Genomic DNA, 22,930 nt, shown 5'->3' with positions numbered 1-22,930 from the left:
AGTGGCCAGTAGTATGGCACTCCAATGATAAGCGGTGTCATACTCTTGACCTATGATCCTAGCATCAGCCAGACAAGGAGAGTTTATCGCTTCGTCACTGACGGTAATCGCAGACGTGAGGGCAGGGACTCCTCCCACGGCGACCACGTGGTGCGGATGTTCATGGCATGTATGAGCTCAGTCGTGGAACTCGTTTGGAGGGCACGAACATGGTGTGCGATTTTGATTCTCTAATTTAACTGCTGATTCGGGCACCCCAGGCCAGAATCTCAGCAGCGCCTCCAATTGTATGGCTGTTTCCCCCCCACCCTATGGGAGATGTGGTGGCTACTGAGTGTGGGTGCGCTGTTACCTGTAGGCTCACAGGAGGCCTGATCCTCGCTGCAGGGAGCCTGGGGTGTACCTGGTTCGTTTGGTGATAGCGCCTCCACCTGTGAGGGATACTAACAATGCTGGATAACCACGTCACCAATACAAGAAAGGCACACACACTTGTATAGATAACAGGTTTTACTGAACACATATGATTATACCACAACATGTACAGCAGAGACTGCGACTATTCTAACACAAACCAGTAGCAATCGCCAAAAAGACCCAGGTACACCACGGTACATTCTGGCTACATGCCTTAAACTTGCCTTAAACTAGCCCCAGCATTTCTGCATTGATTCAAACTGAATGGGACTGTCAGGGACCCCTGCTGTGTTAATCCTATGCGTCATTAGTCAATGCAGAAATGCCTTTAACTTGCCTTAAACTAGCCCAGCACATACCCAGAATGTAACCGGGCTAGTTTAAGGCAAGCTTTAAAATAGTTGTGGTCTCGTCTGTATAATGCAGGCATTGCACGGCTGTAACCCACACACCGTATCAAACTGTCCATCTACTTAGTCCACACCCCAGTGAGAGTGTCTCCCAATGTACAGAGGTGCCGTGGGCACCTACCCAACCTGGTGTCCACAGTAGCCAACCGACCCGGAAGTGTGTGACAGCACTGCCCACAGCGTTATAGTTGGTGCACTTGCAGATAGTGTAATACCTGCCGGGTGCTCCAACACCCGGTAGCGCCAACGGAAGACAGGGGTCCGTTAGTCCGGTCCCTCGCCATCAGCGATGAGTCCGCCTTCACGTGGAGTGGAATCCAGCTGGAGGATTCCACCTTAATTATCTCTACATATGGTGGTGGTTTAGTCCCAGACCACAGGCCGCTGATGTTGCGCGGCGTTTTCAGCTGTGTCCTTGACACTGATCAGCTAATGGGGCAGTGTCCCTGTTTAAGGACCCAGTTCCTGTAGCAACCACAAACTTACAGGGGAGTCAGGGCCTAGCTGGGGCCTAATAGGGCGTCTCTGGCCTAGTGCAGGGGCCACAGACACCTTGCACATACACCCTTACCCTCCAGTGTCCCAGCTCCGACTGGCGTGGCTCGCAGCGTGCCTGATTCTGCAGCCCTATGGCCTTCTGGGGACTGCAGTTCCCCATGCAGAGCCTAACTGTAATGGCCACCACTTGCAATCCTCCTGTGCATGCACGAGGTGCACCAAGATGGCCACCGTAGCTCAGGGCATCATTGCGCATGCACAAACCGTACTGCGCATGCGTGTGCATATTCAAGATGGCTGCAACCTGAGCACTTGCTCCCCGCGGAGCTCCGGCGAGGCATTCGCCACTCTGGCGGCACCCGAACTCTACCCAGCTTCCGCCGCCGGTCGCAGTGGGAGGTAAGGGGATGAAGCGGGACCCAAGGGGGAACCTTTAAACTGTACTCTTCCCTTGAAAATGCACTAAGTACATCATTCGATTAACTGCAGAATATTGTCACCGGGATCCAAGTGAACTAGGTATTTTTATATTTGTACACAACAATAAAATGACGCGTTAGCACAGGGAAAAAGTTGCTTTGTACGTGTACACGTGTGCTGGCTTCCTGTTCTTACTGTGCCTTGATTCTTTTAATCATATGAAGGAAAAACAAAAAGAGTAGATCTAGTATCCTTCCAGTGAAAGTTCTGCCCTTCACAAAGCGCACCGTGATTAACACGGATTTCACAACATGATCGTACAGTTGCAAGAGAAGAAAATATAACGTTTGATATAGTATGTCATATGTAGATAATTGAACAAAGAAGCCACGGGCTACTAGAAAATTCAGCCTGCTAGTTAGTGACATGATGACATCATAACAAAACTAACATACGAGCTCTGCTAGAGAGCGGCAGCACAACAGATGTTCTTGCTGTGTATTTTTATTTAGCAGAGCCAATTCATAGAGAGTGCAAAAGGCTGACCTAAGGCTGCGGAAGCACACTGTGCATTCAGCCATTTACAGATGTTTTATACATCTGTTCTTTTCGGTAAAGCTTTTTGATTGTAACACTAACTGTGAAATAAAAAGAATGTTTTCAAAGACAATCTAATCCCATATGTTAAAATACAGTTGTAACCGCTTTTATTACAAGTTTTGCATTTTCCAATTTCTTAGAACCTTTTTTTTTTTTTTTATGAAAATAAATTGAATAAGATAAAGCCTGTGTGGGTAGATACAAAAAAAAAATACCACAATGTCTAACCTCCGTCTCGCAGTACTGGGCAGACAGTACTGCAAGGTTAACCCTGCTATAATTTTCTGTCCTAACACCAAAAACATGAGACAAGACCAACTTCTAACTAATGTTAGGACAAAGCTAAAGAGAGTTGGGCTATATGGTAAAGACATAAAGGCCTATTCATTAACTGCAATAATGGTATTGTCATGCAAAAAAATTGCTGTTTTCGCATGGAAATGCATCTGCATGGGGCTAATGGCTCGTGAGGACAAATGGATAAGGAAAGGTCATGTGGAAAAAAATAAGTAAAATGAGAATGAATTCAACTAATAAAAGAAGAAAAAAAGTTGTAAATCAAATAAGCGAAACCGGGAACATGAAATACTAGTAGGATGGTAAGAAAAATGTGCAACTAGTTGAGGGAGAAGAACAACCTTGATAAATTAAAAAAATGATATCAATATAAGAAAGGCAACCAAGAAAAAAAAAAAGGTAGCCGATATAAAAACTATTTGGTACATTAAAAATTAGGAGCTACCATTCACAAATGGTAAAAAAAAACAAAAACAAAGTCAAGACAATGAAGACTATATAATTACACCCAATGTCGCTAAGACAGTGATTGTGCAGATGCTGGTACTGTACATTTTAATTACCACATAAATAACACTGAATTGTCATGTTCTTAGTACAGAAGTGAAAAGGGTTAGAAACAGGGTAACCAAGGTCTGATTAATCAAGTGTAGTGTTCCGCACAGTATTGTTACATTGAAATCAATCATCACATCAGTATCCTGGGGCAGAACATTTCTGCTTATTGCAGTGAGTGAAAAGGTTGAGGCATCTCATCCCTTTGCACTCTGAACACACATCAGCATGGTCCTGTCTTGGTGGGAGATTGTGAAGAAGCTGTGGAGCTGTAACCTGAGTACTGTATCACTGTGAACATGTCAATCTATTGCAAATTAGTTATCAACATTTAAATTATGCACAATCTAATACAAGCATAACCAAACCAAGGATGTACCATTAAACCTATTCTTACTAGTAATTATCATGTTAGATTTCCTTGAGAAATAACCAGGTTTCTTAAAACCAAAGCTTTACTCAGTGGCATGAAAATTGAACACTTCACACAGATTGTTTGTTTGCTTTAGTTGTAAACATATGGATCCTCCTTTCAAATGACTCATTAATTTCACTGTTGAATTGCTGTTGATGCATCTTCCAGTCAAATGCTAAGTTAAGCTCCTTTTTGCCATTGTAAACAGCAGATAAGCAAACATTTTTGAATTACGCTTGGCTTTCTGGACTCCTGAGCTGCAACCTGTCATTAAGATGCATAAAGTAATTCTAACACACCGCAAATCATTGCAGCAGCAGCAGTGGGGTTCAGCATCTCTCTCCAGGTGAAAAGCAGGTGATTTTCATCAGTATAATGTTTTAAACTTCACACAGTTTTAAATAAATGGCATTGGGTGTGGGGTGTGGGATGCCACCTAAACAGAACAAGACATTTCTGACCACCATCAAAATATCAGCTTTTTGTTTAAAAATAGCCTTTTTTTTTAATTACATTGGCAAGTATGTTTAACAATTCATTTTAAAATTACTAAAATAAAGAGTCAAGTAACATAAGATAAGTCTGCAATTTTTTACATACTTTGTTTATTTTAACCATATTAACGTAGTCCATGTATCTTTTACTCACAGAATGAAAAAATGAAACACTCTACATTACACGTTGAGGCCAACCATATTACTTATTTCATTTTTTTTTTGGTGTGTGAGATTAGGGTAAAAACATTAAAATGTAGTAGTGCAACAAAATTATTTTAGTTAAGGTTTTTTTTCCCTGCATATATATGTTTTATTAAATTATTAAAGGTAAACTATTAACAAAGTATGTGAAAGAAACATAACCTGTGGGTCTTACTGTTAACCACAATCCTATTGTGCGTAGCATAAAACATGTGTAACATTTTGCCACATACTGATACCCTCCCATGAGGACTTTAGAACATCTTTGTTACAGGATTCCAGATTAAATGATAAACACAAGTATGATAAACACAAGTAGAGGGAAGGTTATTCTACTTTACTCTTTACTCTTTATTCTACATTATTTTACTTTTCTAAACTTCTGTTATGCTTAAAATAAACAATGAATGCACTTTTTTAATTATTATTTTGTAACATAGGTTTAAAGCAGGGGGTCTACGGAGCTGAATCCCATCCACTTCAGTTCTGGGGACCCCCTGCTTCCCGAAGGGAGGGCCGGTATGTTGGAAAGGTTTAAAGCTCCAGCACACGTGGGCCAATGGGAAGTCGAACCTGATGACGTCATTACCCGCCGGGCGTGGGAGCTTTGAAACGCCTCCATTACGTGAACCCTGCTAGGCGAGCAGAGCAGCTACTGGCAACTTCTTACGAGGCAAGTATCTCGGGAAGCACAGGGTTCCTGGAGCTGAAATTAATGTGGTTCAGTTTCTGAGACCCCCTGCTTCATTCAGATGTTAAAAATAAGACAACGTTGCTTAAACAAATTGCCTGCTTGGATTGCCTCTTTAAGGGAGATCCGAAATATTGTCATAACATTGATTGCAATTTTAAAACAAGTGTATATGGACACAGATTAAAAAAAAATATAGATATGAAAGAAAAATATATAAAACAGTTAGGATAAACAAAAAAGTAAGAATACTTTGCCTAAAACATACGCTTTCTCTGATGTACATTTAAGCACAAAAACATTACCTTTTCCACTATGATGAGGTCCCCAACTTGGATATCCGAACTCTTTACTTGTACTTTACCTACAAACAAAATAAAATACCGAAGCTTGGCATGAATATGTATACATATCTGTTACATAAAAACAGAATAATGAAAACCACATTATACCAATGTATATTGCGTATCTTATCATGGTAATTGTTCCTCCTGGTTATGAAGCATTCTGTTGAGCTACAGCAGCACACTGGTTTCACTTGTGTTTGTATTCATGAGACTTTTTAACTTAATTAGTTTATGGAAAAAAAGTTATGAATTAAGGCAATAAAAAATAAAAAAAATATCAAAGCCACATATTTGTAATACAAAGTGACGGGACTTCAACAGCTTGATCTCAACTCTCACTGTTTTTTAATGAGTATCACTGATTTGCAGTCTGTCCCTTGGATCTTCGCTAAACTGTCTAATATACTTCAATGGAGTCTCACTGATAATATTCTGCACTTTCCATTGAAATGTCATTTTTGGTCCCTCACTAAATGTTACTGTCTGAGCGTGCAGAAAGAATTTGAGATCCTTGAAAACATTATGGATTTAATACAAAAGAAGAAAATCACAACTACAGTTAAATCATGAGTTGTAATTGCATTACACTTATAGTCCCATTCTGCAGTGGAGTGTTATTTGCTCTTGCGTTCCTTATCTGAACTAAAGTGAGTAAAAAACTACTTCCATATTGTCCTTCGCCTCACATTAGATGAGCATTTAGTGTATGGTTTAATAAACAGAGGGAATCAATCCCCCCCAAAAACTGAATCAATTTCAAAATATTAGGATCAAGGAGAGGTGTTTGTTGCTACATAATCTTATCCTAAACAATATTGGACACTGATCTTCTAAGAAAAGCGAAGCTCAGAATCAACAGGCGAGAGAGAGAAGCACAGGCGAGAGAGAGAGAGAGAAAGGAGCACAGACGAGAGAGCGAATGGAGCACAGGTGAGAGAGCGAAAGTAGCACAGGCGAGAGAGAGAGCGAAAGGAGCACAGGCGAGAGAAAGAGCGAAAGGAGCACAGGCGAAAGAGAGAGCGAAAGGAGCACAGGCGAGAGAGAGCGAAAGAAGCACAGGCGAGAGAGAGAAAGGAGCACAAGCGAGAGAGAGAAAGAGAGAGAGAGAGAGAGAGAGAGAGAGAAAAAAAGGAGCACAGACGAGAGAGAGAGAGAAAAACAAAGGAGCACAGGCGAGAGAGAGAAAGGAGCACAGACGAGAGAGAGAGAGACAAGCATAGGCGAGAGAATGGAGCACAGGCGTGAGAGAGAGAGAGAAAGGAGCACAGGTGAGAGAGAGAAAGGAGCACAGGCGAGAGAGAGAGAAAGGAGCACAGGCGAGAGAGAGAGACAAGCATAGGCGAGAGAAAGGAGCACAGGCGAGAGAGAGAGAGAGAGAGAGAGAGAAAGGAGCACAGGCGAGAGAGAGAAAGGAGCACAAGCGAGAGAGAGAAAGGAGCACAGACGAGAGAGAGAAAGGAGCACAGGCGAGAGAGAGAGAAAGGAGCACAGGCGAGAGAGAGAGAGAGAAAGGCGAGAAAGAGAGAAAGGAGCACAGGCGAGAGAGAGAGAGAGAGAGAGAGAGAGAGAGAAAGGAGCACAGGCGAGAGAGAGAAAGGAGCACAGACGAGAGAGAGAGAAAGGAGCACAGGCGAGAGAGAGAGAGAAAGGAGCACAGGCGAGAGAGAGAGAGAAAGGAGCACAGACGAGAGAGAGAGAGAGAAAGGAGCACAGGCGAGAGAGAGAGAGAGAGAGAGAGAAAGGAGCACAGGCGAGAGAGAGCGAGAAAGGAGCACAGGCGAGAGAGAGAGAAAGGAGCAAAGGCGAGAGAGAGAGAAAGGAGCACAGGCGAGAGAGAGAGAGAGAGAGAGAGAGAGAGAGAGAGAGAGAGAGAGAGAAGGCGAGAAAGAGAGAGAAAGGAGCACAGGCGAGAGAGAGAGAGAGAGAGAGAGAAAGGAGCACAGGCGAGAAAGAGAGAAAGGAGTACAGGTGAGCACAGGCGAGAGAGAGAGAGAGAGAGAGAGAGAGAGAGAAAGGAGCACAGGCGAGAGAGATAAAGGAGCACAGACGAGAGAGAGACAAGCATACGCGAGAGAAAGGAGCACAGGCGAGAGAGAGAGAGAGAAAGGAGCACAGGCGAGAGAGAGAGATAGAAAGGAGCACAGGCGAGAGAGAGAGAAAGGAGCACAGGCGAGAGAGAGAGACAAGCATAGGCGAGAGAAAGGAGCACAGGCGAGAGAGAGAGAGAGAAAGGAGCACAGGCGAGAGAGAGAGATAGAAAGGAGCACAGGCGAGAGAGAGAGAAAGGAGCACAGGCGAGAGAGAGAGAGAAAGGAGCACAGGCGAGAGAGCGAGAAAGGAGCACAGGCGAGAGAGAGAGAGAGAGAGAGAGAGAGAGAAAGGAGCACAGGCGAGAGAGAGAAAGGAGCACAGGCGAGAGAGAGAGAAAGGAGCACAGGCGAGAGAGAGAGAGAAAGGAGCACAGGCGAGAGAGAGAGAGAAAGGAGCACAGGCGAGAGAGAGAGAGAGAGAGAGAGAGAGAGAAAGGAGCACAGGCGAGAGAGAGAGAGAGAAAGGAGCACAGGCGAGAGAGAGAAAGGAGCACAGGCGAGAGAGAGCGAGAAAGGAGCACAGGCGAGAGAGAGAGAAAGGAGCAAAGGCGAGAGAGAGAGAAAGAGAGAGAAAGGCGAGAAAGAGAGAGAAAGGAGCACAGGCGAGAGAGAGAGAGAGAAAGGAGCACAGGCGAGAAAGAGAGAGAAAGGAGCACAGGCGAGAGAGAGAAAGGCGCACAGGCGAGAGAGAGAGAAAGGAGCACAGGCGAGAGAAAGGAGCACAGGCGAGAAAGAGAGAGAAAGGAGCGCAGGGTCTTGGTATCTTGCAATGGTGTGGTTTAGCTTTGGAGGACTCCCTGGCTCATATACAGTTTAAAGACCATTTATTGTATTGTGCATTATCAATGTACTGGTATTCAGGAACATCCCCATTTTCCACATTTAACTGTGAGTAGCAAGTTTGGCAGGCTGCCAAAAATTCCAGCCATTACTAAATATTAATGACTGGAATTTTGAGCAATAAGGAGGCAGCATTTCAATAATACCCTTCTTTTTAGCCTATAATCATGGGTACAATAAACCTGTTCACAATTAACAACAGAGGCACCTTGGTGAAATCTATGAGAAGCTTCTTTTTTTTATATAATTTGTTTTTGTACAAGCTAGAAATACATTATACAGTTTTAAATAAAAACATCACCAAATTGCACTAATAATAAATACTGAAGATTATAGGTTGATGCAGTCACGGGGAAAAAAATCCAAACCAAAGCAGCACGAGTTCTCCTCAAATTAAGCATCTTTGGTGAATTCCATAACAATGATCAGAAATGGTGTAACCTATGATCAAGGCTCCCACTGTCTTATGACTCTGATTTAGCATTTCAAATTGAAACTCTATATAAAGATCACTGACAAGTTTTCCAAAAAGTGTTCAGTTGTGATCTGCTCGGTTTCTAGTAAATGTTAGCCCGACAGCTATTTTAATTAAAAAGACTGTATAAATAATTTATAAAAATGAAAGACCGATGCAGCTTACATGGACATATAGACTGCTCAGGTAAAGTTAGGCCTGGGACCCGCTGCGCTCGTTGGCGCGGGCGGCAATGTAGCGAGTTCCCCACCAGCAGGGGAATCCTCGCGAGTCGGTCCCGGTCCCCACTGGCTGCACAGCTGATCACACGCTGTGGCGCGTCAGCCGCTAGGAGACACCACAGAATGGTGTTTCCTAGCTTCGACGCGTCACGTGGTGTGGCTGTGAGCCAATGGGGAGGGGAGGCTGCGGGAGGAGGAGAGGCTTCGGGGAGCGGGGAGGAGTGTGGAGTGACAGCAGGTGAGTGCCTGTCTGTATATGTGTGTGCCTGAGTGCCTGTGTGTGTGTGTATGTGTGTGCCTGAGTGCCTGTGTGTGTGTGTGTGTGTGTGTGTGTATGAGTGTGTGTATGTGTGTGCCTGTCTGTGTGTGTGTGTATGAGTGTGTGTATGAGTGTGTGTATGAGTGTGTGTATGTGTGTGCCTGTCTGTGTGTGTGTGTGTGTGTGTGTGTGTGTGTGTGTGTGTGTGTGTGTGTGTGTGTGTGTGTGTGTGTGTGTGTGTGTGTGTGTGTGTGTGTGTGTGTGTGTGTGTGTGTGTGAGTGCCTGCGTGTGTGTGTTTTTTTTACTTACCTGCAGCCCGTGGCAGCCCGTGGAGGGAGGGGGGGGGGGAAGAGTAGCGGGTCCCTCCGCTCAAGCCACGCCCCCCCTCCCTGTCAATCCTCCCAGTCAATCCTCCCAGTCAATGCTCCCAGTCAATCCTCCCACCTCCCGCCCCTCACGTCATGGCCGCGCCCCCTCACGTCATGGCCGCGCCCCCACGACCCATTTGGCCACGCCCCCCCGCTCCGAGAAAAGCATCCTGTAGACCGCAGATCGCGGTACAGCGAGTTGCACGCGCCGCCGGCAAGCAAGCCAGCCGTGCGGACGCGTGCAACGGGACCTTAGCCTTAGGCTTGCCTGCTACCGTTTTGACAGTAGATGCTACAACCTGCAACTGTAAATGCGGAATACTGGTCGGCAATTGAGTAATGTGACGGCGAAGAGGTAGCCAGGCTCAGTAATAAAGGTTAAGCCTGTTTGGTTACCTCTGATCCATGTTTTGGGGTTCAGGAGTGTCAGCTCTTGGACCTAACTGTTGTAAAAGCATTACCTGTAATTATGCGACAATAAAGAATTTCTGTGTTTTTACTTTTCCAGGGATGCCAGCAATCAGGGATTGCTGTGGTATGAGTTTCAGGGGGGGTGGAGGGGAAGGGGGGGGGCTGAAGCTGTCAAGGAGTCCCTAGGTTAATGGGGATACCCAGGAAATGCCCAGGTCACCCAGAACCGGTTTAGGCGTTCTGGGGGTACTCCAACCATCTATAAGGTTGTGAGAGGACTTTTAAAACTTTTTTAAAAGTCCTAAGTTTATTGTGTAGAGTGTGGGGAATATGGCTAGTAAGAAATAACGTGCAGCTTCTTATTCTATTTCCCATAACCAAAAGACTTAGGATATTTTTAAAGTGTATATTTTATGGAACAGTGTGTTTTAAAACATCTCTGTTTGTGCACAGAGATGAGCTGGGTTGTTCAGATACAGTGTTCTGAGTGAGCCAATGGGCTACCTACTTGGGTGCCACTGTGTCTACTTATACGGTGGAGATGAAAGCTGCAGAGGATGTGTCTGAGGTGTCAAGACCATTTGGACAGGAGGGAAGGACAAGTATCCACGTCCTGAGATCAATGGACACCCTTTGCATTTCCATTGATCCCACAAGACTGGCAGGAGCCTGTCACCGCGCGTAGCATTGAGGGAACCAGGGCCAGAGGTGCCAAATTGCCCATGCCCCTTGTGCAAGGAGCAGACGGAGACTCTGCTCCCCGGCCGTGGAACACGCCAATTTACCCGCTGTAAGGAGCGCACGCAGACCCAGCCTCCCGGCCGCATCACGCACCGCACCTACTGCCACGTGCCTCCTCAACCATGCACGCGCGCCGCTTCAGCGGTCTATCCCTGGCTCCACCTATGCACTCTAACGTCACACCAACACACCTACCATCCGCACAGACACTCCGCGTCACACCCTACGACCGTGCGCACGGGCACGTACAGCTCCACCTGACCGCAATACTCACCTGAGTGGCACCACACCTGTTCTACATCCTGCTTCCTCCTATCATTGCTCCACATATGTCTGATGTCATCCCTTGGGACTCTCTCATTGGCTCTTGCTCACATATATGCTCAATCAGCCCTATGCTGATTGCTGAGCATAGACTTTCATTCCGTCGTGCTTGCAACAACCTGCCGTTGCTGTGTTATCTTGTTCATGTGCCTTTTGTTCGACCCCAGCTTTGACCCGGACTTCTGACCCCTGACATCCTTGGACCTTGGCTCGTCAACTGGACTTTTATTCTCTCTCCTCCTCGACCACGGCTTCGGACTTTAGCTACTCTGCTCTCTCCAACCCCTGACGACGGCAAGTACCTCCGCTACCCTACACTCTCCTGCCCTGCCCCGGCTACCTATACTGACTCTGCAATCTGGACCTGCCCCCGCGGTTGAAGGGCGGTAGTTTCATACATCCCCACCTCAGCCTTGCGGTCTAGTCCGGTTAATGGCCCAGTCTCCTGTGACAACGCTACTACCTGCAACTGTGGTATACTGGTCGGCAGTTGAGTAACCAGGCTACCCTTTGGGTGGAGGAGCACCTTAAAGGGAGGGCTGGTCTTACTTCTGGCAGAGGAAATGCCGTCACAAGGCTTTGCCCATGACATGGTAGATTGAGATCTTAAGCTTTGGTTGGCAGCTAGTCTACAAGTGGAGCCTTGATAAGTGAAGATCTCTGTTCCAGCAGATCCTGCAGCCAAGCTGGTTTCAAAATGTACTGGCAACTGCCGTTCTGTTGGGCATCGGTAAAGATGAGAGGGGGTTCTGACACATGGGTAGGCCAGGACCACTATATCTATTCCACAGGATGTTTGCTCTCTGGAAAGGACACTTCAATTTTGCTTACTACTAGGTGAAGATACAATATAGGAGATTGCAGTTATGGGTTATAAGTTCACCTCAATTGGCATTAAGAATGGATGCCACAGGTTATCTTTGACAGTTTGTGAGGTTTTAATGCCATGGTTGGTGCTGACAGAGAAGCCTGGCCAATTTTCCTTGGCCCTACAATATCAGAAGAATAAGTAAGCAAAAATGTACAGAGCTCACTAGAATTCTGCTCCTATCATGGCCTGAGTATCATCATTTCTTTTTTAAGACTAACGCTTGCCATAAAAGCATAAGCCAAACAAGATGAGGCCAGTGGCACCAGCTGGACCTTATCACCACCAGACGGTTTATAACATTGATAACGTCACCATGACTCACACATTCCCTAGTGCCGACTCTGACCATTCACCTGTAGTAAGCCAAATTTATTTATAGATTAAGACATTTTCAATACAAAGCACATAAGCATTCCCAGTATTAACACAACCTGTACAGTTAATCATAAGAAAACATCAGGCACAGGAAACAGAGGAATATATGATATCAAACAGCCATAGACTCAACGCGAAGGAAAACAGCTCCTTTAAAATCATCTACGGGGAGATTATCTCAGATGAGGAAACAGATGGAGAGATGGGTCAAACACTACCTTGGAATCTACTAAAAGAAAATTTCACTCTCTATTTCATCAGAGCTTACCTATCATCCCATTGATGTTCTGTGGAGAAAATGTTTGCCTATCATGCAAGAACTTTGTGACATTCTCACACTGTTGAGGAGTTCACTAAGTATCAGTAACAACCTGGCCAGTTGGAAAGTCACTTGCAAAGATTTGATTCCAGCAGAAGGGATTCAGTGTTGGAAGTTGGTATTAATAAAGCCATGAGTGATATGAACATTATAACATTGGTGATAGAAGAGACACTAATAATTATTGTGTTGTAGTCTCCAGAATACAGTTTCTGGCAGACCAAATATAGCCTGAGTCAAAGTGTGATTTGAGGGCCTGCAGATCCACCATTGATGCAATGTTCCCAATCAGGCAAATACAAGCAAATGCAGAGAGCAACGTTTGCACACTGCTTTCATAGATCTGACCAAGGCATTTCATCTTGTCAACAGAAAAAAACTATTAAAACTACTAGAGAAGACTGAATGTCCACCTAAACTACTTTGCATAGTTCGTTGTTTTCATGAGTATGCAAAGTTCCTTCAACTTTGATGGACAAACATTTGAGGCCTTTGAAATTCGAAGCAGGGCTGTGTTCCTGCCCTGACACACTTTGGAATCTTTTTCTTTCTCCTTCATATGCATTTGTTTCCTCTACTGATGGAGTTTACTTAGATTGAAGGTCAGGTGGGAAATTCCCTGACCATGCAGGCTTTAAAGCCATGACCAGATTGCGCTCAGTTTTGATTCTTAAGATGGCGATGATGCTGCCTTGATTATTCACATCTAAAGCAATGTGCAGAATCTTAATCAGTCGCTTTTCCTTTGCCTGCCAACACTTCGGTCTCATCATAAGCATTACGAAAACCAACGTCACTGTGCAGGGTATTAAAACACCATCAGCCATTACCGCAGGTGACAATGTATTATTTGCCTACATAGGCTCAACTGTAACAGACAATCTATCTTTAGAAGCCAAAGTAAACATCTGCATTGGAAATACATCAGACATCATGAGTACATTAATAACAAAAAGTTCAACATTCAACACTAAAATATTCTATTAGGCCTTCGTCATCAGAACTCTCTCATACAACAGTGAATCTCGAACATACGCCAGTCATGAGAAACGGTTAAACAGCTTCAATATGCGGAGTCTATATTGCATCCTTGGCAAGACAAAGTTACGAATACAGAGTTCTTGGACAAAATAAGAATTCCAAGTATATTCCAACTCCTTCGTATACACCCATATGCGGAAAATGGATGAATGCTGCATTTCTCGGAATCTACTGTATGGAGAGCTTTCTGAAGTTAAAAGGATAACTAGGCTCCCCCATCTGCAAGATGCCTGCAAGATGGATATGATAGCTTTTGACATAAATTCAAAAGACAGAGAATGCTGCCAATAATCAAAGTGCTTGGAAAACATCAATTTGAAAAGGCTTTAAAGTTTACGAAGTGAAGAGAGACAGATTGACACAGACTGCTTGGCGTTTACTGTAGAAGGAACAGGGTTGAATCAGAAGGTGAAGCCCATTCCTTCTAAGGCCACACAAGCACATTCTATTCTCAATATTGGTAAATAGAAATATATAACAGTAGTGCTCAGTAGTAATGCCCCTGAACACAGTTCAAATCCCAGTATTAGCTCTCCTTGTCACCTTGGGCAAGTCACTCAATCTCCCTGTGCCTAAGGTATGAACATTAGATTGTAAGCTCACTGGGACAGGGACTCTGTGCGCCTGCAAAATCCTATGTACAGTACTGCACATAATGTCAGCACTATACAAGGAAATACATTTATTATTTTACTTACAATATAAAGAAAACAGAGGCTCTGCTTCTGTCTTCCTGAAAGGACGCAAATCTTAATGTCACTGTAGAAGACATACATGAGTTGTTTTAGACTTATCAGAACCATACGTAGGCTCAGGAGACCAGAAAGCTATTGCTCTTTTAATAACTCTTACAAACGTTACAGAGATTGTCTGAAATTCCAATTTACAACAAAACATAGGAAAGCAGATTGCAAGGTCAGTGGCAAATTTGAATGTGCATATATGTACAATCCATAATGTTATGAAAAAATAATAATCAAAGTCAGATGACTTCTTCCATCAAAAGACAATAGGGCATATAACTACCAATTTTTGCAGTTCTAATATATATTTTTCCTTTACAAAAATGTTGGACATTTTGTGTCATCTAAAAAAAAAAAAAAACCCCACTTTTTTTAATCTACTACTATTTTCACCAAATCTGACAATACAATATCTGTATTAAACACTCAGTAAAACCTTCAAAAGTCAGAACAATGCAATTTTCAAGTCAAATGTTTGTCATTTGAAATGAAATGTTGATAAGTGGGGGGGGGAAACACTTTTTTTTTAATTCATATTCTTAATTTGCAGAATGTAATATAACAGTATTGAACACACATCTTCAGGACAGTAGTTCATGTTTGAGAAGAACTTCACCAAACAAACAATTGACTATAAGTCAACTATTGTTTTCTTGGAAAACATCTCAACAGCAAAACCCTCTTCACCATCTGTGTAATTACCAATAAAAAAAAGTCCAAAGCTGTCAGTAGTTGCTGCACATCCAGACTTTATAGTCCACCAAGACGTAGGCCTTTTGCCTAAAGCAATATGCAGAACTGAAGCATTGAAATAAGTGTCTATAGTAATTCATTACAGTCACTAGATAAAAGGCATTGCAGTAAGCTACAATGGTTTGAAAATCTAATAAATATTTGTTATGGCCTTAGAAAATTGAACAAAAAAAAACAATATTAGAAAAAGTCACTATGACTTTAGATCTATCTATTTCATTACACTGATACTGGTACAAGTACTACAATGCAATATATGCTAGAATTCAACCACTTAAAAAAGTTATAGTTAACCACTTCAGTACTGGAGCAGCCAGCTCTCCAGAGTTCCTGATTTAAAGGGATTATTTTAGACTACGATTGCTTAACTATGTATTATATTGCTACCGTAAGGATATGTATGTATGTATGTCTTTATATATATAGCGCCATTAATATAAACATAAAGCTTCACAGTAGTAGTACATGTGAATCATCATAAAAATAACAAATAATACAAATAACAGAACATGGGAATAAGTGCTTCAGACATAAAAATTAACAGTTACAGTAGGAAGAGGAGTCCCTGCTCCGAAGAGTTTACAATCTAATTGGTAGGTAGGAAGAACGTACAGAGAGTAGGAGGGCATTCTTGTAAGTGTATAGAAGTGATTATATACAAGTGATTTATCAATTTCTTCCAATTGAAATTCTACTAAAAATAGATACAGTCTGTTCATACGAATACAGATCTATAACAAAAATAATAATTTGAACAGTATAAAAAATATTAAATGAAATAATCTTATTTGATTTAAGAGAAGTCTACAACGCACCTGAAAGTGATCAAGAGTAATCGGACTTCCCGTATTCTTTTTTTCACAGACCCAATAGCTGCAATCAACCAGACACTAAGCAAGAACAACTTTTCTATTTCACAGTCCTGTCCTAAACTACTGTGACTTAACTATTCACTGGTCTCTGTCTAATGTTACAAAAAGCATGGTTTTCTTAATCTCTAGCTTCGGAGGTTACTATGGCATCAAGATTATTCATTGTGTCTTTTTACTGGTCTATAGCACCACACACATTTTCTATTTTTTATTTATTTATGGTAACCTTTAGACTGCACTGGGCTCTGGGGAGACATTCATTTCAACCTGCCGGACGGGGGGGGGGGGGGGGGTCCTCCGCTGACAGCCCTCCTGTGTATGTGCCGCCCCTTTAGACACAGCCCTCCTTCTGTGGGTCTATCGCATGCCACAGGTGAGCCCATGCAGCACCTCTGTGCTCTATGCTCCCCGTCCAACAAGGGCCATTAATTACCTCCTTATAGCTCCCCGCACTCATCACCTCTTTATATCTTCCCCTGGCACCGCAACCCAGGCCCATAACGTCTTTATACTACACCCCCTCCTCCCCAAGGAGACCCATTACCTCCTTTAAGTCCCCCTCATTGGGCACATTACTTCTTTAATACCCACCACTCCCAGGCTCATTACCTCATTATGCCCCCCCATCGCTTATTACCTCATTATACTCCCAGGCCCATTGCATCTTTTAACCCTCTCCCCCCCCCCCCCCCAGGATCATTACCTCATTATACACCCCCCCCCCCATTCCCAGGTCCATTACCTCCTTATACCCCCATCACCTCCCTCCTTATACCCCCCCTTAACATCCTTATAGCCACACCCACATTGCCTCTTTATACCATGTCCCCCCACAGGCCCATTATGTGCTTGTACACCCCAAGTCCACCCCTCCTTGTACCCCCAGGGGGAGGAGGGAGAGGGGCAGGAGGGGAGTGCTTCCTATGTGTGTCCTGGGTGGACACATTAAACTTGAAAAAAGGTCTACCGGTTTATGTTTATTTTAATTACCAGATGACAAATTTAGGCTCATGCTTTTGCAATCTCGTTTCTCAAATAAATACATGGACTAGCGGGAACAGGACGATAGATTGCGCAGGAACTACATTACTTTATGTTCTTCGCCAGGAGGGTAGTTACAGCATTTCAAAACTAGGGTATTCGATATAACTCCAAACCAGTATCACAGTAATTTGATAAGACAGAGGGAGGACTTGATTAAAAGACCGTCCCCGAGCCCGTACTTTCAACTGTAAGCACGTAGAGATATGCCACGGGTAAATCTGTTAGTGACTTGCATTTTGGAAGGTGGATGCTCAGATGATTGTAATTCTGTAGTCAACCAGGTCACAATAATAATATTTTTAAATAAATGAACTGACCCACATCTTTGTAATTCCAAACTTTTGCTGCATCTGAAGGAGACCCAAATGTTTTCTTATAGATTATCCATTATACAAAACAATGTTTTAGTTGATTCCTAATATATGTTTTACTTTCTGCACATACAGTACAGCTAGAGAGTCACTTTATCCACTTGGCCCGGCTTGTAGCACTGCATTTCCATAAGACCTTAAAATGAGACATTTGGTTTTTTTTTAATTTAAAATATAACAAGTAATCCACTACTTTCTCTAACACAAAGCTTTCGCCAGAACAAAGCTCTAAAATAAAATAAATACATATTTATATGCGTGTATAAATATACACAAAACTAATAACACAATACTTGCACTATTCTTAAGGCCACATGTAAATGTTTGTATGAAGTTAGTAACAATATATTTGTGCTTGTTTGTACAGTATGTCATTCTGTTTATATAAGATATCTAACACTGTACCCCGCTGCGGCATATGTTAGCACTTAACAAATAAACGATGATAATAATAATAACACACTTATGTTGGTTGGTTGCTTCAATAGCACTTGGCTTGTGTTAGCCAAAGTATGCAGTACAAATACTCAATACACCTGTCATTAGGCACCAATTACATTAAGCTCATACCAAACATAGTGGGCACATCATTACAAGATAGGTTTACCCATGAGAACACTCCTAAACGCTAACACTTAAGCAAGAATAGCTGATTTTGTCACTACATAAACTGTAAAGTGTTTCATATGGCCAAGAAAGTATAATTCTAGATTTGTAGATATTTTCATTGAATCTCATACAGATAAATATTCTTTATTAATACTGACCATCACTGATACCACAGAATTATGGTACAAGATCAAGATAGATTACTAAAACGAATGAATTATGTAATCCACTAAAGGGCAATGCTTTTATCCGCAGAATGACACATTAAATGCAGACAAAATATACCAAATAGAAGGTTTTTTTTTTTTTTTACACATTCAAACTAAAATAAATGTTTGGTGGGTATAGACCAGGGGGGCGCAAACTTTTTTCCCTGCGCCCCCCTGCCGGCTGTCCCCTCGCTCCCGCGCCCCCCCCAACCCCAACTTACCCGCGCTCCGGAGTAATGATGTCGCGTTGCCATAGCAACGTGACGTCACATGACCTCGCGGCGTCATTTTGACGCCGCGTTGCCATGGCGCCGCAGGGAGGAAGCCGCCGGAGCCACGGTAAGTTAGGTTTACAGAGGCCCTGCAGCTCCCCCGGCACTTAATTTAAGTGCCTTCGGGAAGCGCGCGGGGCCTCTGTAAACCCCGCGCCCTCCGTCGGCAGTGTCGCGCCCCCCCTGGGGGTCGCGCCCCATAGTTTGCGCACCGCTGGGTTAGACCATAAGACCTTTGCTTTTTTTTTAAATTTATAACATAAAAGGTAATCCACAACTTTCTCTAACACATACAATATGTAGGTCTGTTTGGTCAGTGCCAACTTTCACAATGCAGCCCCAAATGATAGCCTAGTTTATCAATCCAAAATTACATGTTAGCTAACTTTGACTTAGCGACGATTGACAGCTAAAAATCTAAATAATGTCATTAGTGATAAACAAATCCCCTGCTACTCTTGCACCGTACAAAAAAAGTGAATAGTTGTCAAACAATCAATCATTGCATACATTTATCAATTCTAAGAAAATGGGTAAAAACAAGTATTTGCCGACCTCGAATGGTAAGCTTGCTATATAATTGAGAATTCATTTCTTTGTCTCTCTTGAATCTCCGATATTCATCAGCTGCTTCCCGCACCATTGTGACAGCCAGAACAAAGCCCTAAAATAAAAAATAAAAATACATATTTATATGCGTGTATAAATATACACAAAACAAATAACACAATACTTGCACTATTCTTAAGGCCACATTTAAATTTTATATGAAGTTAGTAACTATATATTCATTCTAACACTAGAGAAATATAGTGGGAGAGCTTATGTTTGAGCCAATCTGTGACCATCTCAATCAGATGTCTCAAAAGCTCTGCGTGTTATTTCCTGCAGTCTTTCTGTGAACCGTGTCCATCACTGACATCCTTTTTTTAACACAGCATTGCTTGTTTCAAAACAATGGGTTAGTAGATAACTGCAATAGATTACATATTTCTTTTTTAACATCTGTAGAACAGTTGTATTCAATGATTTGGCCCTGGAGAATAGTACGTACGATACAGACTGAAAAACCTTATATACAGTCAAATCTGGATATAACGGCACAGTAGCAGCAATGTCTAACTAACAGCACCTTTCGAAATGGCAAATCACGAATCAAAACGTCACAACTCTGGCAGTAAGTCCCATTTTGTAGCATACAATAACTTGTGCGCCCCTCAACAATGGCTCCTAAGATTGACAAAGTAAAGACTGGAGAGAAACTTAGAGCTACACTAAGCATTGACGATTACATCGAAATAGTTAAGAAATTAGAAAAAGGAGTAAGCAGGAATGTTTTGATGCCCGAGTACAATGTGGGTTGTGAAGTAAGCAGTGTTGTGAATGTTTTATGAAGTGCGGTTTTACATTAATTAGGTTTTATTTATGTTCCATATGCAACTTGTTTTTTATTTTTCAAACATTTTGATTAAACTGGCAGCACTGACATGTCCGTTTTTTTTTTATTTATACCCCCTTATAAAATGAACTCTTTATATAACAGAATTTTTGCTATAACGGCACCCACAATTCTCTGAAGGTGCCGTTATATCCAGAGGTTACTGTAGTAGGCCAACAAGAGAGAGTTCTTCCCAGTATATAGAGAGCTTTTGAAAAGACCTGTGTGGTTCTGAGAGTCATGTTTAACTTTATAGAAATCTGTTTTGGGCAATTAAAATATGTTAACACTCTATTGCAAACTCTCACAAGCAGGACCCTACTTACTTTTTGTATCTGTTTGCGTTTGTTTGTCATTCTGTTTATATAAGATCTCTAACACTGTACCCCGCTGCGGCATATGTTAGCACTTTACAAATAAACAATGATAATAATAATAACACTATTATGTTGGTTGGTCGCTGGTTGCTTCAATAGCACTTAGCTTATGTGTTGGCCAAAGTATGCAGTACAAATACTCAATATACCTGTCATTAGGCACCAAACATAGTGGGCACATCATTACAAGATAGGTTTACCCATGAGAACACTCCTAAAAGCTAACACTTAAGCAAGAATAGCCGATTTTGTCACTGCATAAACTGTAAAGTGTTTCATATGGCCAACAAAGGCAACGTGTTCAAGAAAGTATAATTCTAGATTTGTAGATATTTTAATTGAATCTCATACAGATAAATATTCTTTATTCATACGGACCATCACCTGTACCACAGAATTATGGTACAGGAAGAAGATAGACTACTAACACTAATGAATTATGTAATCCACTAAAGGGCAATGATTTTATCCGCAGATTGACACATTAAATGCAGACAAAATATACCAAATAGAACGTTTATCTTTTTTACACATTCAAACTAAAATAAATGTTTAGTGGGTTAGATTTTGGGATGGACACACAAAACAAACAACCACACATTTCAATATTTTATAAAGTTGCTTTGGAAATATCTGTAAACAATGTAGACTGGGCATAGTTTTAGTCTCCTTATCTTCAGCCTTTTCTTAGGCTAAGTCCATGGTGACTGCAGCCGTGTGGAGGCGCGCTGAGGCTGAGGGAAAGAGGGTGCATTCCCTGGCCTTAGTTCCCACGCCATCCGGGGGCGGGCCAGTGACATCACAGAGCTGGTTCGCCCTCATTGGGCTCCCGTGAGCGCTCAAACTAAAAAAAATTAGCAGCTACGCCTCCGCACGCCTGCGGACGCGTGCGTGAGCCCCTGCTAAAGCCGCTCTCATTGCAGCTGCAAGGGCTCACTGACAAGCGTCAGCGCGCATCAGTGCCTAAGCGCTGACCCTGGACTCAGCCTTAGTCTTGCTGTGTGTTTAGCCTCTACTCCACCACTCCCACTGTGTCTTTTTAATATGCAAGCAAGAGTCCTCAATGAGTTCTGTCCATTATTCCCTAACTGACTAGTTCCACATAGGAACTGTACAAATGCATTTCCGTAAGATTTTCAAAAGAGCTAGAAATGGGACATTTGTTTTTATTTATTCAAAACATAAAAAATAATCCACTACTTTCTCTAACACATAGAATATCTAGAAGTCTGTGCAGCCCAAATAATAGCCTATTCTATCAATCCAAAATTACATGTTAGCTAGCTTTGACTTAGAGCTGACTGACAGCTGAAAAGCTAAACAATGTCATTAGTGATAAACAGATCCCCTGCTACACTCACACAGTACAAACAAATCTAAATTGTGCATATTCCCAAAGATTGTTTATGTCACTAAAACACCACAAATTGTTTAAAATGCATATTTACAGATTCTGGGTGTGGTCATTTATATGATCACAATATTTTCAGGTTCAGAATCTTGAAATTTACAGCTAGCTAAATAGGTTTTGACAGACGGAGGAAAGTTGGACACTTAGGGCTTCAGAACAGTTATCCTAACTTGCAAAGCATGAGTGAGACTTGATTTGTTTAAAGCACAGAAGAAAATAAAGCGAAAATATGGATATTATTATACCTTAGTGCGGTGGTTTCCAACTTGTCCTCAAGTATCCCCAACAGGTAAGGTTTTAAGGATCTCTGCTTCAGCACAGTTGGCTCAATCAGTGGTTCAGTCATTTTGATTGAGCCACCTGTGCTGAAGCAGGGGTAGCCTTTAAACCTGACCGTTTGGGGGTACTTTAGGACTGGAGTTGGGAATCACTGCCTTAGTGGATAAAATACATTTTGGCAACACATGGAATGGTTGACTACAGTTCTGTGGGGAAACTTTTCCAACGAGAGATATTGCCTGCCTGTGTTGAACACGCAGCAAAGAGAGAAAAAAAAATACTTCCTGTTTTTTGAGACATCCTTTCAATACGAGTTGGACTGCATTCTTGTGTGACTGCCTCTGCTTGGAACACAATGGGTTAAAGGACAAGGCAAGTGGTGCCATCCTGCTTGTTATCTTGATCTCATGGTGACTTGGAGACAGATTGGAAAGAGACCAAGCACACAGTGCTGCCAACATTATTCCACAGCTAACTTCAATGTCAGTCTCTAGCTCAAAGCAGTGGTACCACAACAGTGTACACAACCATTTTCTTTCATGAACAGTCTTGTTTCTGCTTTCATTGTACGGATGATGTAATTGTACCCAAGAACCCCATGGCTACTAATTCTCTGGTCCCTCCAGCACTAAGTCCCAGTTAGCAGTCAGTTCTGTGCTCACCTCCCTGCGTGGAGGAAGCACCAGTATAGCCTCTCCTGGATAGCAGTGGACAGAGGCCTTGCCCTGTTAGGGGGTAAGGTGTGCTGAGGAGGGGTGCCTAGGGCCTCAAGCCCTGGGTACTGCCTTCAGGGAATGGAGCCTGTGATATCTATGCTGTACCCAAATAAATACCCAGTTGTATCATCTCTGGTGTGTTCCTTGAAAAC

The 22,930-nt window shown here is 42.7% G+C and overlaps 1 protein-coding gene across 1 annotated transcript in view; it reads right to left on the bottom strand.

The window, feature by feature from the left end:
- Positions 1-22,930, bottom strand: part of ATP9B (ATPase phospholipid transporting 9B (putative)) — a 283,427-nt gene that overhangs the window by 203,154 nt on the left and 57,343 nt on the right. Inside the window, exons 5-6 of the mRNA XM_075588537.1 lie at positions 19,113-19,221; positions 5,307-5,365 (exon numbers count right to left, since the gene is read on the bottom strand). Coding sequence (XP_075444652.1) covers positions 5,307-5,365; positions 19,113-19,221 — 168 coding nt within the window. The remainder of the gene's footprint in view (positions 1-5,306; positions 5,366-19,112; positions 19,222-22,930) is intronic.

Source organism: Ascaphus truei, chromosome 2, assembly GCF_040206685.1.
Source record: "Ascaphus truei isolate aAscTru1 chromosome 2, aAscTru1.hap1, whole genome shotgun sequence".
In the NCBI taxonomy this organism is placed as follows: domain Eukaryota; kingdom Metazoa; phylum Chordata; class Amphibia; order Anura; family Ascaphidae; genus Ascaphus; species Ascaphus truei.
This window is presented reverse-complemented; position numbering and strand designations above follow the sequence as displayed.